The sequence below is a fragment of the Cucumis sativus genome, chromosome 1 (genome assembly GCF_000004075.3).
Source record: "Cucumis sativus cultivar 9930 chromosome 1, Cucumber_9930_V3, whole genome shotgun sequence".
Classification (NCBI taxonomy): domain Eukaryota; kingdom Viridiplantae; phylum Streptophyta; class Magnoliopsida; order Cucurbitales; family Cucurbitaceae; genus Cucumis; species Cucumis sativus.
In genome coordinates, this window is record NC_026655.2 from 24754481 (window position 1) to 24779058 (window position 24578).

At 32.3% G+C, this 24578-nt stretch overlaps 2 protein-coding genes across 2 annotated transcripts; both read left to right on the top strand.

The window, feature by feature from the left end:
- The first annotated feature begins 163 nt into the window (after positions 1 to 163).
- LOC101212289 (autophagy-related protein 18h) lies at positions 164 to 12858 on the top strand. Its single transcript, XM_004135746.3, has 9 exons — positions 164 to 664; positions 2071 to 2529; positions 2887 to 3321; positions 4073 to 4318; positions 4395 to 5189; positions 5268 to 5443; positions 10540 to 10667; positions 10759 to 11283; positions 12285 to 12858. Exons 1-9 carry the CDS (start codon positions 464 to 466, stop codon positions 12287 to 12289), a joined length of 2970 nt encoding a protein of 989 aa, XP_004135794.1. The 5' UTR covers positions 164 to 463; the 3' UTR covers positions 12290 to 12858.
- A 6710-nt stretch (positions 12859 to 19568) lies between these two features.
- LOC101213011 (histidine-containing phosphotransfer protein 1) lies at positions 19569 to 22700 on the top strand. Its single transcript, XM_004135591.3, has 6 exons — positions 19569 to 19745; positions 20262 to 20392; positions 20532 to 20600; positions 21342 to 21413; positions 21694 to 21766; positions 22430 to 22700. The coding sequence occupies exons 1-6, from the start codon at positions 19683 to 19685 to the stop codon at positions 22481 to 22483; spliced, it is 462 nt and encodes a 153-aa protein (XP_004135639.1). The 5' UTR covers positions 19569 to 19682; the 3' UTR covers positions 22484 to 22700.
- The last annotated feature ends 1878 nt before the right edge of the window (positions 22701 to 24578 follow it).

Here is a 24578-nt window from a genome sequence, read left to right on the forward strand (position 1 = left end):
CGGAGGCAGGAGGGGGAAAATGGTAATTTGACACACATATCTAACTTAATAGTGTTGTAATGTTAACAACACAAAACGACCTGATGGAGTCGAGACGGAAACTCAACAAACAATTTTACAAAACTCCTTTTTAATAATAATAATTTTAACAAAAGAAAAAAACTTTAATTCAAAAAAGAAAAAAAGAAAAAAAGAAAAAAGAGATTTCCAATAGAAAGAGAAAGGAACCGTGTCTGTGTGTAACCAGAGGTCAAACTCTCCCAAAACGACACCCACCACCGCAACCACCACCACCACCACCACAACCCCTATACGCCACCCTTCCACTCTCCCCCCGACTCCCCCTTCTCCCCCTCCTTCTCCTTCTCCCTCGTATGCTGATTCCCGATCCCCCTTCTCCTTCCTCCATTTCTCCACTCACCTCCGGGTAATCCAACCTCCCCCCCTTTCGTTCCTTTTTATTATGAAGAGCTACGCTAAGGTCAGCACCACCGCCAACAACAACACCTCCACCTCCACTAATAACAAGCCTGCCAACGGATTTCTCCCTAATTCTTTGAAGTTCATTTCTTCCTGTATTAAAACTGCTTCTTCCGGTGTCCGCTCCGCTAGTGCTTCCGTCGCTGCCTCTATTTCTGGCGATGCTCACGACCATAAGGACCAGGTTTCTCTTGCTTTTCTCTTTTACTTTCGTTTTGGAATTTCTTACTTGTGCTACTGATTTTGCATTTTCCCTAAATTTGTGTTTCGCTCTCTTGACGATTCGTCTGGGGGTAAAGTTTGGTGATTTCTGTGTTTTTAGGGCTTTTAGAGGATGTGTTGATGATGCTGGGTTTTTTAGTGCCGTCATTTTTTTTTTTTTTTGTGCTGAATCGTGAAGGATTAGAGAGATTAAACATTGGGAATTTTTTGTTCATCAAGTCTCTCCTTGATTTTAGCTTCTGTAGATTTGGTTTTCTCGAGGTTTCAGGCGTTATCTCTCTCTCTCGAAGAAGAAATTGAAAATTGAGTAGAATGTTAATGGCTGGGTTTTTCTCTTGTGAATGGATATGACCATGGCTGGTTTTTGATGTGGGAAGTTGGTAATTTTATCTGAGAATTCTGTGAGTATAGGAATTCTTTTACTTCTTTCGCAGTCTTTGCATTTTGTATGGTCTGGAGAGATTCTGTCGATTTTTTGAATTTTTTTGGGCTTCTACTATAGAAACATTAGAGACTTTGTCATTGTTGCTAAGTGGTTTTACGATCTGTTCCATTTCTTTGGGTTTTTTTTTTTTTTTTTTTTTTTGTACTTTAATTTTAAGTTATGGTAGTAGTAGCAATTTGAGTTTTTAGTTCTTTTTTTTTTTTTTGGTATATTTCCAATGTATGCAATCACTGATTTTGCTAGGATATTTTTGGGGGAGTTGGCAAGTGATAGAGAAGAACCATTTGGAAGATTGTATTTTTAGCTTTATGTAGGTCTGTTTGATTTGAAAAGGATACGCTATTTTTAGGGAAAAGATGAGGGTTTTACAAATGTTTTACGATGAACTGTGTTCTTACACTATTATTGGTCCGTAAATGCAAGTGCTTTAGATTCTTGGGACTTCTTAAGATATTCAACATTTTTTGATTTGTTCTCTATGCTCTAATATCAGAATTGGATTCCATGTTTGTTAGAGATAAAGCACGAGTTACAGGGAAGTAGGACAAGAAGTCCTACCGAGAAGAGAAGCAACATAATATGAGGAATTTTTTCAACTTGAGATTGAGAACCTATTGAGTTCATTAGGATCATAACTTTTTAAAAGTTCAGATTTACTTTTATCATATGTATAATACCTTGAATTTATTTCTTTATCATTATCATTGAATTTGTTTCCTTATCATTATGTATGCAATTCAACTTGGAACTGCAAAATATTGTTTTGCAAGTGGATATTCTATGATGGTGGATCTTTAATTCAGCATAGCCTATTTTGTGTGGAATATATTTCTTTTATGCAGTACTAGCCCGTGCATGTGTTCTTCTTATGATGCAACACAGTACCTGCAGTTTAATAAGAATTCAAAATTGTGGTCCAACAGGTATTATGGGCTGGATTTGACAAACTTGAGCTCTGTCCATCCTTCTCCAAACATGTGCTTTTAGTTGGCTATACAAATGGGTTTCAAGTACTTGATGTTGAAGATGCTCCCAATGTTAGTGAACTGGTTTCAAGACGGGATGATCCAGTCACATTCATGCAGATGCAGCCTCTTCCGGCCAAATCTGATGGTCAGGAAGGGTTTGGAGCATCACATCCTATACTTTTGGTGGTTGCATGTGATGAGTCCCAGAGTTCAGGTTTGATGCAAAGTGGCAGAAATGGGTTGGTGAGAGATGGATATCCTAATGGTCATTCAGATCGCATCACTCTCGCCCCAATGGCTGTTAGGTTTTACTCATTAAAATCTCGCAGTTATGTTCATGTTCTGCGATTTCGCTCAACTGTATATATGATAAGATGCAGTCCCGAAATTGTGGCTGTTGGTCTTGCATCACAAGTAAGCTTAAATTCTGCTCATGAGTATTATTGAATTCATAATTGAGAAAAGATTACATTCTCTTTTTCTTCTTAAACATAAATAGCCACTTCATAACGCTCGGCATACAATTGTTTCTATAATTTATATTCTTTTCCCCAAAATGTCAAATGGATGGATTGCAGGGCTCTTGTAGTTAACTAAGACCATTTTCTAGGGGCTTATAGGAAATAGAGATTATTTTCAATAGGGTACAAAAAAATTAAGACCACCTTCCGATAGTTTTACTGCTTTAACAATCATGTGTTTCTCATGAATATAAAATTAGTTGTGAAATTTAGTGTTCTCACTTAAATCATTTACTCCTTTTGCTTTCAGATTTATTGCTTTGATGCTCTCACCCTCGAGAGTAAATTTAGTGTTCTCACTTATCCAGTCCCTCAATTGGGAGGCCAAGGAACATCTGGGGTTAATATTGGCTATGGACCTATGGCCGTGGGTCCTAGATGGTTAGCTTATGCTTCCAACAACCCTTTACAGTCAAATACTGGCCGTTTAAGCCCGCAGAGTCTTACACCTCCTGGGGTAAGCCCATCAACGTCACCTGGCAGTGGAAACTTGGTGGCTCGATATGCCATGGAATCTAGTAAGCATTTGGCTGCTGGGTTAATTAATTTGGGTGACATGGGTTATAAAACGTTGTCTAAATACTATCAAGAGTTTGTACCTGATGGTTCCAACTCTCCACTATCATCGAATTCAAGTCGGAAAGTTGGTCGGCTACATTCAACAGAAACAGATGCTGCCGGAATGGTTAGTCTTTTGATTCAAGACTTTTAATTTTTGCATTTACATTTCCACAATAGTTATATTATTCAAAATATTATATCTTCTTTTGATATTTCTAGAAGCAGTAAAATATAAAAGGACTGATATTTCTAAGTACTTGTTCTTTTATTTAATTATTATTTTCACTCACTTTTGGAATTTGCATCCCTTGAACACTTTTTTCCCTTTTCATTACATCAATGTGGAGTTTGTGAATAAAGGATGCATTCAACAAAAACCTACTAATGTTTGTGAATAAAGGATGCTATGCATCTTGTTCGGTGAATGACACTAAATTTTTTTGATATTGGCTTGGTCTCCTTCATTTTAGGGAGTTCAGTTATTCACTTCTTATATGCTTTCTATGGCCAGTTAGAGTATTATAATTTGAATGATGATATTCTTTTTTGAGAGCGAAACAACTATAGTTTCATTGGTATGATGAAATTAGAAAAACAAGTAGATTGCCCAGGCCTTTGGAATTACAAAAAATGTTCCAATGCCCTTGGATGTAAGATAATGGATAGCAAGACTCTTAAAGAAAGAGTAAATCTGCTACAAGACAGCCAAAAAACTAAAAGACCAAGAATGCTAATAAACTTAAAGGATCTTTCATTGTCGTGAAGGTTGTTTCTTTCATCCTTTTTGGTAAAAAAAAAAAATTGGGAGGAGGGCATTTATATTTAATATAGATAATTCTGATGGTTTTCCCTCCAAATTGCTGCTCTTTTTGCAGGTTGTTGTGAAAGATTTTGTCTCCAAAGCTGTTATATCACAATTTAAGGCTCACTCAAGTCCAATTTCTGCTCTTTGTTTTGATCCAAGTGGGACCCTTCTAGTCACTGCCTCAACACACGGTAGCAATATTAATATTTTTAGGATTATGCCATCCCACATTCAAAACGGATCAGGCACCCAAAGCTATGACTGGAGCTCCTCCCACGTGCACCTTTATAAGCTTCATCGTGGCCTTACATCAGCTGTATGCCCTTACCTTCTACTTTCATTATATTTTATGTGCTTATGAGTGGTCCTTTTTATTGCTGCTTTTAATCCAGGTAATACAAGACATTTGTTTTAGCCACTATAGTCAATGGATAGCTATTGTTTCATCCCGAGGAACTTGCCACATTTTTGCACTTTCACCCTTTGGAGGCGAGACTGTTCTTCAAATGCACAATTCTTTTGTTGATGGGCCTAACCTTATACCAGCTTCATGTGTCCCGTGGTGGTCAACTTCAACTTTTATCACAAACCAGCAATCCTTTTCTCCTCCTCCTCCTCCACCTGTCACTCTTTCTGTGGTTAGCAGAATAAAAAATTGTAACTCAGGTTGGCTTAGTACTGTCAGTATGGCTGCTGCTTCTGCATCTGGGAAGGTTTCCATCCCGTCAGGTGCTATTTCTGCTGTTTTCCATAGTTGTATACCACAGAATCCGCAATCTCCTCAATTAAGTTCAAATACTTTGGAGCATCTGTTGGTGTATACTCCTTCTGGTCACGTGATTCAGCATAAACTGCTTCCGTCAATGGGGGGAGAATGTGGTGAAACTGTTTTGAGAAGTCCAAATGCTTCAATGCAGATGAAAGATGAGGAACTGCGAGTGAGAGTTGAGCCTATTCAATGGTGGGATGTTTGCCGAAGAGCTGCATGGCCAGAGAGGGAGGAATGCATATCTTCAGTTACTCTCAGGAGAAAAGAAACTGTCGAATCTGCTGAGGATACATCCCACATACAGGAGAATCATCTCGAAAACCAGGAATTGGTAAAGCCAGACCGTTCTCTCTTGTATCTATCCAATTCTGAGGTGCAGATAAACTCTGGGAGGATACCTATCTGGCAGAAATCCAAGGTATTGGTCGTAGTGCCCTTTTGAATTCTTTATTTTTCAGGCATCAATTAAGTCAGTGTTCTTTCCTCTTCATTGCAGGTTCATTTCTATACAATGAGTTTTCCTGGCTCTAATGAGCAAAGTAGCATGAAAGATCATATGAATGGGGAGATTGAGATAGAGAAAGTACCTATTCATGAGGTTGAAATAAAGCGGAAGGACTTGCTTCCAGTTTTCGACCATTTTCGTGGAATACAGTCTGACTGGCTTGATAGGTGATGATAATTGAGTCCACTACGTTGCTTTATATATCTGGTGCCATATTCTTTTCATTTTAATATCACATGTATTGGCTGGCATAATTTTCTTTTTTATGCCTCACATCTTATTTTCTACGACATATTCATGCCTGTAGCCAGCCATTGAAATTCTCTTTATTGTTAAGATATATTGCGAACTAAATTGTGTTTCTCTCCTACCGTCATTTTCTTTCCCTTTTTGTGGGTGTTGATTGATATATATACACACACACAAAAACAACCAGTTTCATTGATGAAAAATGAAACAATACAGACATAAAGAACTAAGCCCATAAAAAGAAAGGGGATCCCTTTACAAGAAGGGACTTCAACTACACAAAATCATGCCTAGAATCGTTACGAAAAGCCTTTGAAATTGAAACCCACTAGAAAACATGAAAGCAAACAAGAAACCACAACTCCCTAGGATCTCTCAACACCTCTAAACACCCTACAATTCCGTTCATCCCACAAAACCCATAAAACCCGATGCACACTAGCAAGCCAAAGAAAGGGACCTCTCTCCCCAAGCAGCTATGGCAATGAAAAAGCAGAACATTTAATTGGTAAATGTGTAACAAAGGGTTTAGAATTGGGCCAATGCATAACCTGATGACCTCCATTCCAGTTTACTTATGCAAGGAATAGTACTTATGTGATGGGTCGAGAACCAAAGAGTTGTTGAAATACTAATTAAAAAAGTTATGGATAGTTATTTATTTATAAAGGGGAAATGTATATCATTGGTAAAATGGAATGAAGGGAGAAAATCCCAAAAGCTTAAAGGTGGATTACATGAAAGGATCACCATTCACCAATTAGCAATTGATGTAATGAGACTATAATCAGTAAAAAGAGAGGTCTCTGAAGATGTGACCATTCCTTTCTTATCCAAGAGAAAAAGAAGGCTTGGTTAAGAGCAAACCATAATAATTTCTTCACACCATGGATAGGATGACTCACAAAACTAGAAGCAAGGAGATCATAAATGTTATTTGGTAAGGCCAAAGATTATCCAAAAGCATCTAAAATAGTAATTTGATGCAAAGGAGCAATAATTATCCTTCCGATACATAGAGTAAAGACTATTGGCACTTGATGTAGGTATGCCAATAACAGCCTCCATAAGAGAATTAACTGTAAAATTGTTGGAGGGATCCAACTGCCAAGACCAATAACCGTCTAGGTTCCTTATGAGAAAGATTGAGAAATCATTGAGGTTACGACAAAAACTCAAATATACCCCTAGCAATCTGATTGGAGTTCCAAACATCAGCTGTTGTGCTAGACTGTCTAACCATTGACGAAGAAATGAGGGAAAACGGCAACAGTGGACCATCCTTTGTTCTCTCAGCTCATTAGTGCCTTATTGGGAATGGATCAACTACCTATTTTTGAACTGGGGTTGGAGTTTGAAGAATTTAGGTTATGCAACAAAGCTCTCTTGGCTAAATGGCTTTAGCATTTTGCTCATGAGCACGAATCCTTGAGGCATAAGATTAATGCAAGTAAGCATGGACCTAACCCCTTTGAATGGGTGGCAAAAGAGGTTAAAGGCACGCAGCAAAATTTTTGGAAAGATATTTCGCTTGAGCTCCTTTCTTTCTCCCAAACATCAGGTATTGTACTAGTCAGCCTAACCATGGGACGAAAAAGATGAGGGAAAACGGCAACAATGGGCCATCCTTTGTTCTCAGTTCATTAGTGCCCCATTGGGGATGAATCAACTACCTATTTTTTAATTGGGGGGTCGGAGTTTGAAAATCTTAGTTTACACAACAACACTCTTTTGGCTAAATGGCTTTAGCATTAAGCTCATGAGCTCAAATCCTTGTGGCATAGGGTTATTGCAAGCGATTAAGCATGGCCCCAATGCTTTCGAATGGGTGGCAAAAGGGGTTAAAGGCACGCGGCAAAATTTTTGGACAAATATTTTGCTTGAGCTCCCTTCTTTCTCCCATCTTGCTCATTGTGTTGTTGAGAAGCTAAAGAAACTTTTTTTTTTTTTGAAAGATCAATGGGTGGGGGATAAGCCCCTTTGCTATTATGCATACTCATTTGTAGCATTTGTCTTCCTTTAAAAATCATCCGGTCTCTAATTTCTTGGCTTGTGCCTTTTTCTTTGGTTTCCATTGTTCAGTCCAATAGGGAAATGACGGAGGTAGCTGCTCTTCTTTCTTTACTTGAAGAGTTCTACTTTAGGCTTGGGAGATGAGATTCTCGTATTTGGAGCCTAATCCTAGTGTGATTGTCGGTTGATCAGTGTCAGTTCTAGGTTCAAACCGTTGCCAACCACCAAAATTTTGGTTGTTGTCAATTGATGTTTGTTGGTTGATCATGGTAATGTCGATCAACCAACTTGTAGATCCGTTGGTCAATTTTCTTGGTATCATGTCTCTAGGGTGCTGGCTGAAAAAAGAAAAATAAGACACAAAGGAGGAGAGACCCAAAAGCCAAAAAAGCAGGAACAAATAAAATAAAATAGAAGAAAAAGAAAACAAGAAGAGAAGAAGAACCAACTAGAAGAGAAAGAAAAGGAACAGAAAAAAAAAAAAAAAAAGAAGAGAAAATGAAAGAAGAAAAGAGATGAATAATGTAACCAGGGAGAAGGAGAATAAAAGAAAATAGGAGAGGAAGGAGGGAGAGAAAAATGGAGATGAAAGGTGAAAATTAAGAAAAAAGAATTGAAGAATTGATATATATATGTGTGTGTGTATGTATGTATATGTACGTATGTGTGCATATATGTATGCATGTGTGTGTATATGCGTGTGTGTATGTATGTATGTATATGTGTGCATGCGTGTGTGTATATGTATTGGTCTTTTTTCTTGTGATAAGAAACAATTTCATTGATTGATAAATGAAATATCCGAGGTACGAAGGAGAAACCCAATAAAATGATACAACATAAACCAACGGGAGGGGGAACAACAAAATGGTGAGTGAAAAACAACAAAATGAAAGCTAGATTGATGATTCAAGGAACACATCCATCACCGAAACGATGGGGTGAAGTCCAAAACAACGATTCAAAGATCATCAGACACAACACTCAATAGGAAAAAAAGCAGAAACTGTTTCCATAGGTCAGCTGCACATGTTGATAAAAGAAGTCTTCAAGATGAAGAGAAAGTGTCGATTTGGTAGATAGTAGAGATACACAAATAATGCATGGTGAGGCCCAAAAAAAGCAAAAATTACAATCAAGCCAGCAATGACCCCTCTCGGCTCATAGCATATATTTAGCTTTCTTCTCAAAGGAGATAGAGCTCTCTAGGTTCCAGAATTCTCTAATGCATTTCCTTTATTTTGCCGTATGCCTGTTGCTATTCTTAGTGGGGATGGTCATTATACGAAGCAATCAAGTGAGGACCTGGTTTGAAAAACTCATTTGTGGGGAGGTGTCTAAAAAAAAAAAAAACTCATTTGTCAGAGGAGGAATGGAATGCCATTATGCTTCTATTCCCAAAAAAGAAAAAAAAGAAAAGAAATAATACCATTATGCTTCAAGAGGATCCTAAAAGGATGAAGGATAAGGGAAACAGGTGGGGGTAGGGATTGGGTTGGATAAATAATATTTCGAATTGGAATAATTTTAAATAGGTATTCATTACCTATATAGTGAAAACCATGGAAACTTGCCCATGGTTTTCACATCTCATGTTTTCACGTCGAGTAGTGGCAATCTTACCTTTTCTTTCTTAAAATAGGTGTAAATCAATCAGTTTGAGGCTCTTTGGGCTTTCTGACCGACCGAGTGCAAAATGGACCCGAAAAATATTTCATTGCCTTTCCACTGTTGCACTCCCTCTAACAAGCTACCATAACAACTTTTTTAACTAATTGCTAATATGTCCTTAATACTCTAAATCTAATTATTTTCTAATAGCATTTGCATTCCTATTGGTTGCTTCCTCTTTACCATCGAATAAGAAGCTACCCTCTGTGACCTCTGTCTTGCCTTCTTCTGATAGTTCTTTTGACCTTCGATTTTCATCTAAAGACGACTAAAACAATTCAAGACAAGAATAAAAGGAAAAGGAGAAAGGTGATCTTGTCAAACCCCCTTACCTGAAGGGATGATTTTGCCTCGCGGTCATCCATTGATGATAGTTTAGGTCGAGAGAACGGTAAATGGTTCAGATAAAAGTCGACGAAGACAATTTAAATTTCTTTGTTATTTATTATTTAAAAAAACAGTAGTTTTAATAATTAATTTAGAAAAACTAATGTATCATCGACGTATTGTATCCTACATTTTAAAAAATTGGCACGTCGCTGTGTCAAATTGCCTATCCTATGTCAGTGTCCATGCAAACATTGCTCCATCATTATACATGTTTAGGAGATTCATATAGCTTTCCTTGTGTCTCAAGCAATAAATGAAAAATATTTGCGATCCCGTGTACAGCAACCTTACCAGGGTAGCAATGGATAAAATTTCTGATATCTTTCACAATTTAGGTAAGTATGCGTGTTGGTGCAAAATGAATTAGGTTCTTGAAACCTGTGATGCAAAATATTTATTTTGAAGCTTTGCATGTCTAATTGTTGCATAACTTCTCTTTGAGGATACTACCGATATCTTAATCCATTTGTTCTTTTATTTCAGTAGTCCTTTGCTGTTTTTGTGCGCATTTCTTTCAGTCTTTAAGATAACGATTTATGTGAGTAAGATTTGTGACATTGTTAGGTATTCAAACACAGAAAATATATGAAAACAACAAAGATAAATGATTGTAATATGAAGGAAGAAATTACAAAATTAATAAGCTTTCGAGAAAGTTCTCTCTCCCAAAGTCTCTCCTAAAGTCTCCACAGTGGATAATGCATACCCAAAAGATGATCTCCCCCCTAGATGCCCAACTCCCCTTATTTATAACACCAATGCACCACTCTCTAATTCCCACTATGGCCTTGTTACTATCCGACTAATATTTCCAATACATGTTCTGGACACTTACTTGATACTGAATTGCTCATCTTAATGACATGCAATTACATATCATTTAGCGAATTGTGAAGGCACTTCATTGGCTGAAAGTTGGAGTTGTTGGTTGCTTTTGCAGGAGCCATGATGGAGCAAGAAGCTCTAGCCCAAGTTTAGATTTTCATGGTGCTGGAATGAAGTATTCAGAAGGTGTTACTATTTCAGATTTAAAGTTAAACTCACCTGGCTTGGAGGAAAATTCAGATGGTTATTATAAGCTTTTCTTCTTTTTGTGTTTATCATCAATTCACTAAAATCCAGCGTCTCTTTTCCCCTAATTTTCTAAATTGATTTTCAGGTATATCTTATCCACCCATAGCCAAGTCTGTGGGTGACATTAAGATGGAAGAAAAGGATGGATCTGTTTTGCCCTCACCAGTAATGAAAGAGAACTCTTTTCAGGAGCGGGCCTCTGTTTCCTCTAAACAATCTAGCACCGGATTTTCCCCAGTTGAAGGCAGTGATTTTACTAACAGCCCATCAACTGTGACAAGTTGCTCACTCTCCACTGATAGAACTATTTTAAAAGCGGTTCAGTCTTCCAAACGTGGAGGAGCCAGTGAGGGCTCAAATACAAGTTCCAACCGTTCTGACTTGAGTATGAATATTCTTGATGAGGGACCAATGGGTGACTCATTTGATTATGAACCATTCTTTCAAGAGGAGTATTGTAAAGCGACGGGTCTTAGTAACTGCCGTGACCCAGCAGAAGCTGTAGCCGACGACATGGACAGTAGTGGTAGCCCCCATTACAGGGAGAAATCTGAGGAAGATGGGGACACTGATGACATGCTTGGTGGTGTATTTGCTTTCTCTGAGGAAGGTATAAATTGGGTGAATTTATTTATTTTAATACACATTCTTATTTATAGCATGGCTCTTGTGGAAGCAAAATCTGTTGTCCTGTTGCCATGGTTAATGGCTCTGCAGTACTAAGGAATTAAGTTGACCAATTACCAAATTTAACACGCATGCACACACAATCTCACAATCTGTAGGGTGACAGTATTAAAGGTACTATGGATGTAGCAAAAAATGAAAAAAAGGTATGGATGTAACCTAAATGTGCTTTTGAAATAAATTGAAAGCATATAAGGTGTGAAGTGCAAAGGCACAACATGCAGAGTTCTTTTGGCCCAAGTGTTCGACTGAAAAGTACTTCAGAAATATTTTTAACAAGCGTATAACCAAATGGAGAAACGATTTGCACCCTGATAGAAGACATTTCACCCATAGTGGCTTTGAGATTCCAATAGATGCTTGTTGATGGTTGTGATTCATTGAAGTGAAGTGATGGTTCTGTATAGATTACACGATTGGTAGAAACCAAAAACTTATATGGCTCTTCGTTTTTCAAGTTTTTTTGCTGATTTCTCTTATATGGTTGTGATTCATTGAAGTGAAGAGATTTATGCTTAATTTGGAATGCCTTTATTTTTCCACCATAGAATACTTCTTACGTTGTACTCGGTATTTTTTCTCTGTTCCATTCTACTTGAAGCATTAATCTCTTTCTGTTTTTTCAATGAAAGCTTTGTTCCTTGCAAAAACTTATACCTCTTTGTTTATATTTCAAATAAATTGAAGGTTTCATTATTTGACTTTCCTGATGTGCTTAAAATAGCAAGATATGAATACCTATGATGTGTATATTTTAGTTGCATATCTGTATATAAACAGCTACGTGTCTTAGATATTGAGTTAAATCTCTAACTGTGACGTTTCTTTCTTGACAGCGTCATTCTTGTGTTCGGTTTACTCATATATAGAGTTCTATTGACAGCATCATTCTTTAATTTTATCCCACAAATTCGTTTTCTGCAGGATAGCACTCCTTTGCATGTCAGTAATATGCCGCAATACTCAACTGTTGGGATTTAAAATGGCTGAGAGAACTGTCTGGTGGTTGTCGTCGTGGTGATAAAGCAAGCGACGTATCCTAATTGATAAAAACTGAGGTTGTTGGGTTTCATTCAACAAACTACAAATTCTACTGACAAAATAGAAGTGATATGTTTATTGATGGTAGCAATGGTGGGACTGATAACATGGTTTCCTCTTCTCTTCTTTTCTCCCTTTTGATCTCTGTGTACATACTTGTAAATCTAAAATTCATAGTTCAAGTGATTTGTGTGGTCAGGTTCTTACCAATGCTGTGTAATATTATTATTATTATTCATTCTTCGAAGAAAAATGAAAAAGAAAAAAAAGAAGAAAAATAAAGTGAAAAAATGAATAGTTTTCTATTGTTGTACAATATTTTATTCTATCATTCTGGGTTCTTGTTCTTGTTTTGAAATATTGTTCACTTTTTAGATTGTGGAGGTTATTCTGTGAAGTTAATGCATGAACTATTGGAAGAATTGAGACTATGGCAAGTTGAAAAATTCAGTAGTCATTTTCATTTTGTTTAGAAAATTGTACTAAGAACTATACATTGTTTTCTCTTTATTTAATTAACAAGATTATGTTTCTTTGTCACGTTTAAAATGTTTTGGCTGACCTTTTGAAAGTTTCATTTAGTGGTGTTCGACAAACTTGATCAACCCAACTCAAACCTATGGTTTGGATTGGGTTGAGTCAAACCTAATGTGTATGCATATTTACGAGATTGTCTAAAAATTGCTACCCAACTCAAACCTATGGTTTGAATTTGGTTTGGATTGGGTTGAGTCAAATCTAATGTGTATGCATATTTACGCGATTGTCTAAAAATTGCTTGAGTCAATCCTGACCCATGAGCGCCATTAACCGTAGTTTTTAGTTTTTTTTTCCTCAAAATTTCATCATTACCCTACTGCTACAAAAAAAAAAATCGAAAATACTGTTCAACTAGCAAGTCAATTAGTGATAAAAATATATGACTAATTGTCAATATAGCAAACCTAAAACATTAGTAGATAATGTAAAATGCAAAAAAAGATTATAAGTATAATAAAATATAGATTCAACTCTTGATATCTATCCGTCTATCAAATATAGTCTATTATCATTATACTTGTTATATTTGCAATACTTTTAAAGCGTTATTGTAAATTTAATTATTAGTATTAAAAGTGTTGTAATTACTTGATGTAGTCAACATTTGTGAATATTTCTTCTAAAGTTCTTCCAAATGAAAACAATCCATAAGAAAAGAGTTTATTGTTGCAAAACAAAGGATCTATACATTGGTTAAAGTGAATAATAACGTAAAGACATATTAGTGGAAATGTTGTCTATAAGCTTAATTAAGCTTAAAAAACCAAAAATATTATCAAACAATCAAAGTTTAAATGTCATGTTTATATTGTTATACATACAAATCGTGATATACAACCGTCGATCAAAATTATCAATATCCACGTCAAAGTAAGCATAGTTCAATAAATATACAATATGTTAGCAACAAAAATGTATATCTATGGTTCAAATCCTCTATTTAGTAGTTCAACGCAAAAATACCGCTTCAAAGATTAGATAATCGATGTCAACATCAATATAATCCAAAACTTCAATTTCATGCATGAATGACTAATTATAAATAATAAACCTATAAAATTGAGTTATTATTACTCTCAAAACTAACACTTATGGGTATCATCATTAGCATGTCTATTCATATTAGATTGAATAAAAGATACTTTATCTATATTTACGAACATTTATAAAAAATGTAAAATTTTTCGAACACACATATATATATATACATATATCGACACGTGGACGGATATTTGTAAGGATGCATTTGGTTTTACATAGTGAGAGGTCAATTTTTGATATAATTGAAAAGGAGATAATGAATGTTAAAGAACACATATATCGACACGTTGAGAAGAACACAAAAGTGGGTTGTAGGTACTAATAATAATGTCACACTATATATTTATATATAAATGATGCAAAAGGACAAATAAATATATAACTATAAAGTCATAATTTAATAGATGTGTCCCATGTTACTATGAGGACCAATCACAATACATATATATAACATATATAACATATATATATATATATATATATATATATATATCATTGCTAAAGAACTTGGTTGTCTTCTACCTTTGACAACAAGCCAAGCCCACAAACCCACAGAATTATTTACTTTTTAACTTTATTTGAGGAAATTTCAAGTGATGTGTCGATGATATATGGAAACTTTTTCTATACTAACTTTGTTGATTGTGGGTCACTTGAGCAGTTATTGAGAACTGTGAAGTGGTTCCGACGATAAATCGTTTAATAACGTGTCAAATAATCAGTGAAAGATGAAGTATGTATGGTACTAAAACTTTTTTAATTACTTCTACTTTATCATGTTTCTAAAAAAGAATAATAGAAAAATGATCTTGGAATGTCTCCGATTGATGCGTGTATGAAAGGACAATTACTATAGGATTTGTATTGTTTTAAACTCTAGTAGAGTCTCGTTAAACTTTTCAAGGCATCATACATTTGAATGCTATTAATCACTCGAAGATAGTTAAGACTAAAAAACTGAATTCTATATTTTATTTAGAGATAGAAATGTAGTTAGATGAGATGTAGATAAGATATGTTGACATGAACCAAGTTTAGTTCAACGGTAATTGATATATATATATGTATATTTTTTGAAATCAAAGTTCAAGTAGCCAACCTCTCTATACACAATTTTTCAGGTGTGTTGCATGATAAATAAGGATGAAGGGTTTTATTATTAATGTTGTGAATGATTTTGCGCTAAACGACATAATCGGCATAAAATATATAAACAAAAACAATATGACCCAAAAAATTAGATTCGGAAAAAAGCAACACTCTATGACCAAAATAGGGCATATTGAAAGATACTTGGCTACGACCAAGGTCGAAATCGAGCCTAGAAAAATCACCGACGATGCTTGCCCCCATACAATATTGAGCTAGAATGATTGTTTTAATTTAACTTCGAAACTCTATTGAAGACAATCAATTACCATCTATTCCTATATATTATATATACATCATATTATAACCTCAAAGGTAAGTAAATTTTCATTCTCAAATCCTAAAGTTTCCGAACACTCTTTTTCACTATCTACTTAAATATCATAACATGTATTAGCAAATACTATTACATAACTATGCAAGATTCTCTTTTGTTTTACAAATCACTTCCTTCACCCTCGTAACCAAATTTTATATCTTTGTGTAGATAAACAACCATCTACTCCTATAAATTATACACCGTCACAACTCCAAGAAAATTAAGTAAATTTTCACTCCCAGATTCCAAAGTAGTTTCTTACCTCTATATCAATCACTCCGATATTTATTTTTTCAAGAGAGACACAAAAAAATATATTTTTAGATACTTATTATTTCTATATTTTGAACACGTGTAAGTACCCTCCACATTATTAAACATATATAGTACCCATATACATATATATACATATATATATGATTATTGGAGGGCAAAAGGGAAAGTAAGTAAGAATGAAGATTAGTCACATGCCATGTTTTGAATTTTGATAGAGTAATGCCAAACAATGGATGACCTTCATGTTCCCTTTGGGCAGCTCACAACCATTTGTCCAATCACATAATGACACCAACAACAACAAGAAAAAGAAAAGTTTTGTTCATTAAAGGTAATCAATGTTATATAATAATATATCCACATGTGGTTGAGAATATATCCACCAAAATAATGAAAGTTCTAAAGTAAATGTTGGTGTATGTAAAGAACAATGAAGTACATGATCAGGTAAGATAAGGTTAGATGAGACTATTTCTTTATATATATACACATATTTGTACTTCTTTTTTTTTCATTTTTTAAAAAAGTTTATTTGGTTGTTCTATTACTACTTTCATTGGTTGGAAGTTCCACTTTTTTTATAAACATGTTTTGGAAATATAAATGGACTTTAAAAACTTAAAACACATGGCCTCAACGTTGATAGTAACATTAAATATATAATTTAGAGAAGAGAGGATAAGAAGAAAAAAAAAAAAGAACAAACATCTAAGTCAAAAGTCAGAGATGAAACCGGAGTTATAATGATGTATTTTATAAGAAAAATGAAATGAAGTTTATCTTTTGAGTCTTAAGATTGGATGAGGTCGATAGATTTTTATTTACGTTACGTATGATTTTTAAGATTGGATCGATGATTAGTTGACAGTTAGATTATTTTTTTCAAATTCATCCCTCTCTCAAATTGAATTACAAGATCAACATTTTAGTTATCAAATGGAGTGTCGGAGATCAATTCAAAAGTATTATTTTCTAGAATATAGCTATGCAAGAAGACATATGATTAGAACAAAATAACTATATAATGTATATGTAGTAGCTATTAATTAATAACACGAGACTTAAAACAAACTTGCTATTAATTTTCAACGAAAATTTGGAGTTTCAAATAAAACTTATTAAGAATTTTGCAAACTCGTAGAAAAATTAAAGGGATCTTCTGAAAAATATAATAAAGTGGCAAAATATTTATAGAACAATTTTGAAAATGGAAAAAACTCATAAGTCCACGATGAGAAATACAAAAAATGCTCTTGTGATTAATTGGCCACTCGCATGCATAGTATATTTGGTACGCGATCGTTTAGATTTGGTTACCCAAATGATCTAAACATTTTTTTTCAAGATTTATTTGGTTCACGACGATCGTTTAAATTTGGTTATTTTTTGTACACAATCGTTTAGATTTGGCTACACAATCGTTTAGATTTGGCAATCGTGTATCAATATTCCAACATTTTTTTTCAAGATCTTTTTATATTTGTTAGATTTGGTTGTCGCCAAGTCTAAACATGTACCAATATTCAACAATTTTTGTTCAAGATCGTGTACCACTAAATAATAGTTTGAAAAGAAATTTAAAAATATTGGAGAAGAAGAAGAAAAAAGATGATGAAAAGGAAAAGATAAATTTATTAGCTTTTTAAAAGAGGGTCTACTCTATGATCTTTTTTATTTTGTTACCCAAACATTAAATATTAAATATTTTAGTGTTTTGTTATATTTATTAAAAAAAAATCAAAATTAAATCTAATTTCTTATTTTATTTTATTTTTTAAAATCTAAGTTCACTATATATTATTGCATTTTCTTTTATGTTATTATTGTTTGTTCTATCCTCTATGAGTTTCCTTTTATCTTTTTTTTTTATTATGGGTAAAATTCTCGAATATTGTGTCACCGCTGATGAGTTTTTCTGCTTTAATTGATTGGTTTATGATTATGTGAAGTTTCAAATGTATTTTACCACCGCTTATTTTTTTGAAAATATTGCAAATCAATTCAACTCGATTTTCTTAATTTTTGAATAGAAAGGTAGATCATTCTCATCTCCATAACCGAATCGTTAGATCAAAATTTGAATAGAAAAATCTCATCCGATCTCGATATATCAACGATAGATTTGTAATTTAGAAAAGGAGGACTTATAAAACATTATAAAAGAGCAACTACGATGCAAAAGTTAAAAAGATTCCAATGTCATTTTTAACTTTCACATCAAAATAGCAAATTGGAGTGTATATATATTATTTTCAATTATTTGTTTGCTATGTCTTAAGTATGAAAGTGAAATCATATCAATAATAATTTCAATAGTTAGGAATAGATAGTTGTGGTGTGGCATTTGCTAGTGGTTGTTTCATTGCCTCATACAAAAGAAATCTTCACATCACAAAGCTCACAAACCCTAAGGGAAAAATGTCTATTTCAATTAACTTTGACACTAAAACTGCAAATGGCAATACATACGCACACACACATATATATATATATTATATTATCTTCAATATAATATGTTTCTTCTCAAAGTATGAAAGTCAATCAATAATAATTGCTATAATTATTAGAATACCAAAAGAAGTAGAAAATAGAGAGAAAGCATAGGAAGACTTTTGAGGCCAATAATATATATATATATTATTATTATACATACACATAAGTCAAGTAAGTCATCTTCTTTGGACATATAAAACAAAAGAAAATTTTAAATAATGAATAGTTCAACAAACTTTGAAAAGAGAGAAATTAAAAAAAAGCAGCAATAATGAGTGAAACAAAAGGGATGTGAAAGGAGGAGAGGATACATGGAATGAGTATATTGGAGAGAGTGTAAATAATAATATATATTAGGGTTTTCAAATCAAATAATAAAATATGTTAATCAAGTTATACTTTTAAAGTCGATTATGTTGTAGGAAAGTTTGTAAAATATTAAATATAAAGTGAAAAGCTATTATACATTGAACTCATGATTTCTTAGCTATTTTATCAAGATCATATGCATCCTCTTTACCATTAGATTAATGTGATGGTAATGTTAAATTGTAAATTTGATCTACTTTGAAAAAAAAAAAAAAATCTTAAAAATAGTTTTTGTGATTTAATAATATACCGTCTCTCTAGAATAATTTTGACCTTTCACTACAAGAATTATGGTCTCTGCCATATAAAGAAATGTGAGTTAATCTTAAGAAAAACGTGAACAGGGTTTCTTCTAAACACGTTTTATCGCGTCCTAATTATAGAAAATAAATTTGTAATTTAAACATTTTTCCTACTTTAGCACACTAAGCCTATTGTAGTCTTTTTACTTTTAGTTTCCTAATTTCAAGTTTTAGTTTTTAAAATAAAATATGATTTAGTAATAAAGTTAAGTTTTATCAACTTTGGGATAATAATTAATAACAACTCCCATACAAGGAAAAACATAATGTAAATACCTTTCAAAATTAATAGCAAGAAAGTTGATGAATTTTCCTTCCTTTGAATAACAAGTTTTAACTTCAAAACCCATTATTTTTAAATATATAAATAAACCAAAATAATTATAAAATAGAGTAAAATTTTAAATATATCACTAATAAACCCTAATTGAGTGATATTAATAGACACTTGTAAAAATATATCAACATTTATAATAATATATATATTATTGTTAGTCCAAAAGTTTGCTATATTTTTTATTTTGAACAGTTCTACTAATAAATCGAAAACATTTAAAATTATATGGAAGATTGAATGTGCCAACTTATATACAACACCAAAAAGAAGTATATGAGTTTTTATTGGCTCACATAATTGATAAGTTAGTTATATATATATATATATATAATTAAAAACGAAGAGAATAATCAACAATAAAATGCAATGAATTTCACAAAGAGGTTGTTGTTATAAAGTCCTATCTCCTTCTTCCCTTACCATCTCTTGTGTAAAGTCCTCCAAGCTTTTCAGTAATGGAAGATGTGATTCACTTACAAACCCAATTCCTTCGCTACAAAGTCTCACTCTTCAAAGAGGTTAGATTATATATATATATATATTATATATCAAATACAATCCAAAGAAACCCAATTTTTCGATTTTCTTTTATTTACAAAATCAATGATAAACCATGTCCATGATATCGGTTGCACTTGGTGTTTTATCAACTAAGTTTGGTTCGTATTCGAAAACCATAAACCTATTTGAATATAACTAAACCCTCCTTTTTTACAAACTTTATATGGATCAAATTGTCCTTTTGAGTTTATGTCATGCCCACTAAGTACATATTTGAAAACTAACACTTCTGTTTTTTTTAAAAAAGAAACTGTTAAAGTGACGACTCATCCACCTCGAACAAAACATTATTTTTGGGTTTTGTCAGATTTTTGCAAATATTTAAATTTGATGGGTAGTTTCCTTAGTACAATAGAGTTCGATAAAGATTGAAAACCCACAAACCTCTTATATATTCTAAATCATAGGCTGATTTGGGTAGAAAATTTTTAGTTTGTAATATTTATTTGTGTGTGTGTGTGATTTTGTTTTAGGGATATTTGAATGATCAATTTAAAGAGATTGAGAATCTGGAAGATGAAAGCAATCCAAAGTTTGTAGAGGAAGTGGTTACTATTTTCTTTGAAGATTCTCATAGACTTATCAATGAACTTGCTAAAGCACTGTGAGCCCAAAAATTATTTACTTTCATTAAACTATATCTTCATACTTTTTATTCTATTTATATCAAATGATTATATATATATATTCTTTCTAAATTAAATAAATTCTTTTCATTGTCCTTTTAATTATCACAATAACAGTGAGCAGAAGTGTATTGATTTCAAGAAAGTTGATGCTTATGTTCACCAGTTGAAAGGCAGCAGCTCAAGGTTCATTATTCACCCTTTTTCTTCATTTTATCCTCTCTTTTTATCTTAAATCTTTTAACCAATCAATATGTCTTGATGTCGATGGATATTTTTTCGTTTTATTTCCTTGAATTCAACTGTATGAATAGACAGAAATGATAATTCAAATTCCCTAACCTTCTAGTTATGAATATATCATTTAATAGTTTGTTCCTGCTTGTGCTCGAGTGAGAGAGGATGAATATTTTTTTCATGTCGTCAATAAATCTTTTTAGTTGAGATGATATACCAAACCACTTTTAGTTCATAGTTATTATTATTATTCTTTTATTCCTTTTACGAAAACATTTACATATGTGGATAAAATTTTGGTTAAATTGTAAAGAATCTTATTAATAGTTTAAAAATCGAGTAACAACTAATTTCTAAATTTTCAAGACGTATTAAACTCATAAGCCAATATTTTTCTTTAAAAAAAAAACCCTCGTAATAACGATTAGTATAAGGTTTGATGTTTCATATTTGACGGAATTATATTATTTATGATTTTCATTCTATGGTTAGAGAATGTTTCCATATATAAACTCTCTACCTCTAGAAGTGTGTTATTGCTCTGTAATTTGAATTATTCTTCTTTTATTCATGAACGCATAATACCTAACACGTCAATAATAAACCGTTGTATTTATTGTTTGGTGTGCTTAGAGTTTGTTACTTATATTAACAATATACATACATATACATATAAAATAATACACACAGCATTGGAGCAAACAAAGTGCAGATGGCTTGCATTGCTTTTCGCAACTACTGTCATGATATGAACATTCAAGGGTCAGCCTTCTTTAACATTATTAATCTTCTTTTTCATGCTTTATTTTATTTTTGTCCTTCAATAGATTTGCAAATTTAATCCCCATCACTTTGTAACTAAAACTTTTCACAAATCATGAAAATTATTTATAAAATTTTATTAAATTAAGTAGGTTTTATAAAGTACGTTTTAAATACAACAAATGGAAGTGGGAGATCCAAAATTTTTCATCCACGAGATATAAAAATTAATTTGAATTAATAAAGTTTTTCTAATATTGATTGATGATATTATTGTTAGGTGCCTAAAATGTTTACAACATGTGAAGGAGGAATTTGCTTTAGTGAAGAACAAGTTGGAGACTCTCTTTAAGGTATATTTTTGTTTTACATTAACTTTCCTTTCATACTTATTTTATTTATTTATTCACTTTGTTAAGTTTTTTCTTTTTAAATAAATTATTTTTTCTTTTAGTAATCTATTTTCCTCGAAGTGTTTAATAATTAAAATACTATTTTAGTTCACAAGTTGTGAAGTTTCTTTAGTGATCTCTACACTTTCAACAAATTTTAAAATTAATTTTGTTTTTATCGTTGGTTTATTGTTGACTTTTTCTTTTTTGCTATTTCTTACCATTTTCATTTTGATTTTTGAAAACGCATGCATGAACATATTGTACGTTTTCTAGCATGAAGGACGTCATTGTTATTTGATCAATCTTGATATAACTAAGGGATTAGACTAAGCTTTATTAAAAGTACATTGTCTAAAAAATTAGACATTTGAAAACATAGAAAACTAAAATCTAACAAAATCTCGGATACCAAAATGATATTTTAACTTGTCGTTTCTTATTTTCTAGAATGAGAAAAAAGAAAAAACCAAAACTAAACGGAAAAAAGATAAAGTCTTTGATCAAAAATCCAAAACCATTTAGATGCTAATTATTATATATATATTATTTGGTTAATTATTTGAAGATTAGGAGGTTAATGAAAGTTTATGTTTATTAATTTGGGTAATTTGATATTTGCAGGTAGAGAAAGAGTTTTTGGAAGCCAATGCCTCAAATCCAATATGTAACAAATGACCAACCAAATCACAATGAATATTTAAAGTTAATTCTATGGTATTTTAGATAGATTTTGTAAATATTTCATATTCTAATTAATCTCTATTTAAAGTTATTATTATTATTATCATCTTTCTCTTTATATTTAATTATCCTTTTTTTCCCTAAGTTGTTTATATTATTAACTATTTTGTATATTTTTCTTTTTCTTTAAGGAGTAATGTGAAGTTTTAGAGATATTGTGTCAAAAGTAGTGTAGAGTCACATTTCTAAATGTTGGATATGCATAATTTTAAAAGCTTCTTTTTTTCAAAAGAAAAAAACTTTTATAGTTTATGCATTTATATGGAAGAGAAAATTACAACCATGTTGTGCCAAAAATCAAACTTAAATTATATTTATTGGACATGATAATTTATATGTGTGGATTTTTATGTTTTAAGTGATTTTGGACATGTGATTCATATGGATTAAGATATATAGTGTAGATGATAAGAATATCATCCTTAAAATTGACTTTCTAGCTTGTTCACACATTCGCACGGAAAAAACAAAAAATGATGTTGTTGGAGTGTTTTGAATTCATTACGTGATGCTATGAACAAACTCGTACAAGGGTTTCATTGACTTGTGAGTGAGTCGAGGACTAGGGATAGCGCGCCCTGGTGGGGTTCGAGGGCAACGGTTCTTAAAGTTCTTCGACTTTCGTAATTGAGGGTATGTACTTGTTTATGAGTTATTTATGTTTTAACACTAGGGCTTAGAGAAAAGTGCATGTCTAACCTAGTGGCGCCGTTTTGTATTCTAAAGTATTTTTTCTAATTATAAAATTGTTTTCCATTTGTCCAATGAACGTAGCTAACACAGTATTAGTAAACAATGTATATATGTACATTAATCTTTATATATTTTTTGTATTGCTTAATTGTTGATGATTTTGTAACAAACAAATACAATGGTTTGATTTTATTTATAGGCTCATTAATTATTATGAAAATCAATCAACACATAATAAACAAAATAAATAAATGGAGATCAGATAGCGTTTTAAGATAACTAGATAATCTAAAACCAAGCATATGATAGATAATCTAAAGTATAACTTTATCACAAACAAACATGATTATCCATTCTTAAAAATCTATCAAAACATCGCTTTTAATACTAAAAGAATCCTAAACCTAAATAATTTCTTTAATCATTCACTTCATAAGTAGAATTCGATAAGTGATATAGAAGTCTATAACTTATAGTTACTATTAGATTCAATACACATAAAATAAAAAAAAAAATCAATAATACAAATCTAATAATGATAGACATCAAGAAACTTCAATATACAACTATAGTTCTAACAATACAACTCTATGATTTGGATTAAGCTACCAATGATAGAAGCCTACCTTTTAATAGCTAGACATCTATACAGTTCTAACCCCAAAGGAAACTATTTCTGCTAAAAGAGTATGAATATGTGTGTGTGTGAACTGATCTTTTGATTTTTTTTTGGACAAAAGCTTGAAACCTTCTGCTCACCACAAGACAACCAAAGCACTCCATTTTCATTATAGTGAATAATGTATAAAAGAGAGAGAATGAGGTTTAAAATAATACTTTGTTGTCTTGTGGTCAGCAAAAGGTTTCAAAATTTTGTCCAAAGTTAACAAATCAGAAGATGAGTCCATATATATATATATATTTCATATTCTTCAGCAAAAATAGATTCTTTTATATCAACAAAGTCACAATCCCCCTTTTAACTATAATTTTATTGCTTCTCTCTTCTTGGGAATATATATTATTTCATTTATACACATGCACTTCTTTATACTAAAAGAATACTAATCAATAATATTCTACCTTATCCTTCAACTACATATAATACACTTATAAATAAGGTCAACACTTAGAAACAAAGTTCCATGTGCACCTTTTATGACGTACCTACCTTAACACTAAATAATAGAGATGCATGAATATCATGAGCATTATTGAAAATGATAATTTGAAATTATATTGAATTCCTTTTTAATTATTATGAAACATGTTTTTAATAATTCATTAAGTGGGGTTTGAATTTATACTTTTTTTTGAATGGTTAAGAACACGGTTT